At 34.1% G+C, this 856-nt stretch overlaps 1 protein-coding gene across 1 annotated transcript in view; it reads right to left on the bottom strand.

Annotated features, from left to right (window-relative positions):
* LOC119588601 (U6 snRNA-associated Sm-like protein LSm8) overlaps nt 1-802 on the bottom strand; it is a 7,046-nt gene extending 6,244 nt beyond the window's left edge. The window contains 1 exon segment of the mRNA XM_037937243.1: nt 571-802. Coding sequence (XP_037793171.1) covers nt 571-601 — 31 coding nt within the window. The 5' untranslated portion in view covers nt 602-802.
* Nucleotides 803-856: the final 54 nt, after the last annotated feature.

Genomic DNA, 856 nt, shown 5'->3' with positions numbered 1-856 from the left:
ATAATCAGAAATATTACCAAAACAAGTCCTTTATCTCCTCAACAAAATCACGTCTATTCTGTGTTTGGTTTCGCAGGCATTTTATAATCAATTAAAAAATCAGTTCATGTTTTAAATAGAGCCAGAGCACTGAAATAGTGTATGCCACCTTTTAATAATATTTACAAGGTTTATATAAAATATATTAAATTCAGATTACAGATTACTGTGTATTATGTCCAAAACTTTAACTTTGTTTCACACAATCCGACTTCTTTGAGTTAACACAACAGTAATGTTCAGATGGATATTATAAAACCTACCCTACATATTTCACAAAATTCTTGATTATCTAGTACCAATTGCTAACATTATCTACTCACCTAATTCCCCTATATTTGCTGATCTATCGATAAAAAACGAGAGAAAATACATAAAGCATATCATATCCATTACATATTATTCATAACCCGGCAATGAAAACTTACAAGTGCTATCCTACTCTCATATTCACGTATCCCCATCGTGAGACTATATTTACTCAGTCAAAGGTAACTTTAGGGTCACAACCTTAATTCTAAAAAAGGATACGGTTCACATAACTCTCCAGTGCATTTGACATGGCTCACAGCACGCAAAGCAAATGTTTGGTACAAGAATATTCTTCTTCTTCTTTTTTCTTTTATACGGTTTTAGACTTTCTGTAGAAGAGTAGTGAACGTTGCCTCTTCCTCGCCGCTTGCTCTCCTCTTTCAAACGTTTACCAAAACATTGAACACGTGAGCGTCGCCTTGCGTGATCTCTCGGGGAAGGGCGACTGAATGTATAATAAAATATTCTCTAAGACCGTACACAAGAAGAATGTATAATATTAGTC

The sequence above is a fragment of the Penaeus monodon genome, chromosome 24 (genome assembly GCF_015228065.2).
Source record: "Penaeus monodon isolate SGIC_2016 chromosome 24, NSTDA_Pmon_1, whole genome shotgun sequence".
In the NCBI taxonomy this organism is placed as follows: domain Eukaryota; kingdom Metazoa; phylum Arthropoda; class Malacostraca; order Decapoda; family Penaeidae; genus Penaeus; species Penaeus monodon.
Note: the sequence above shows the minus strand (reverse complement) of the source record. Positions and strands in the feature narration are given on the sequence as shown.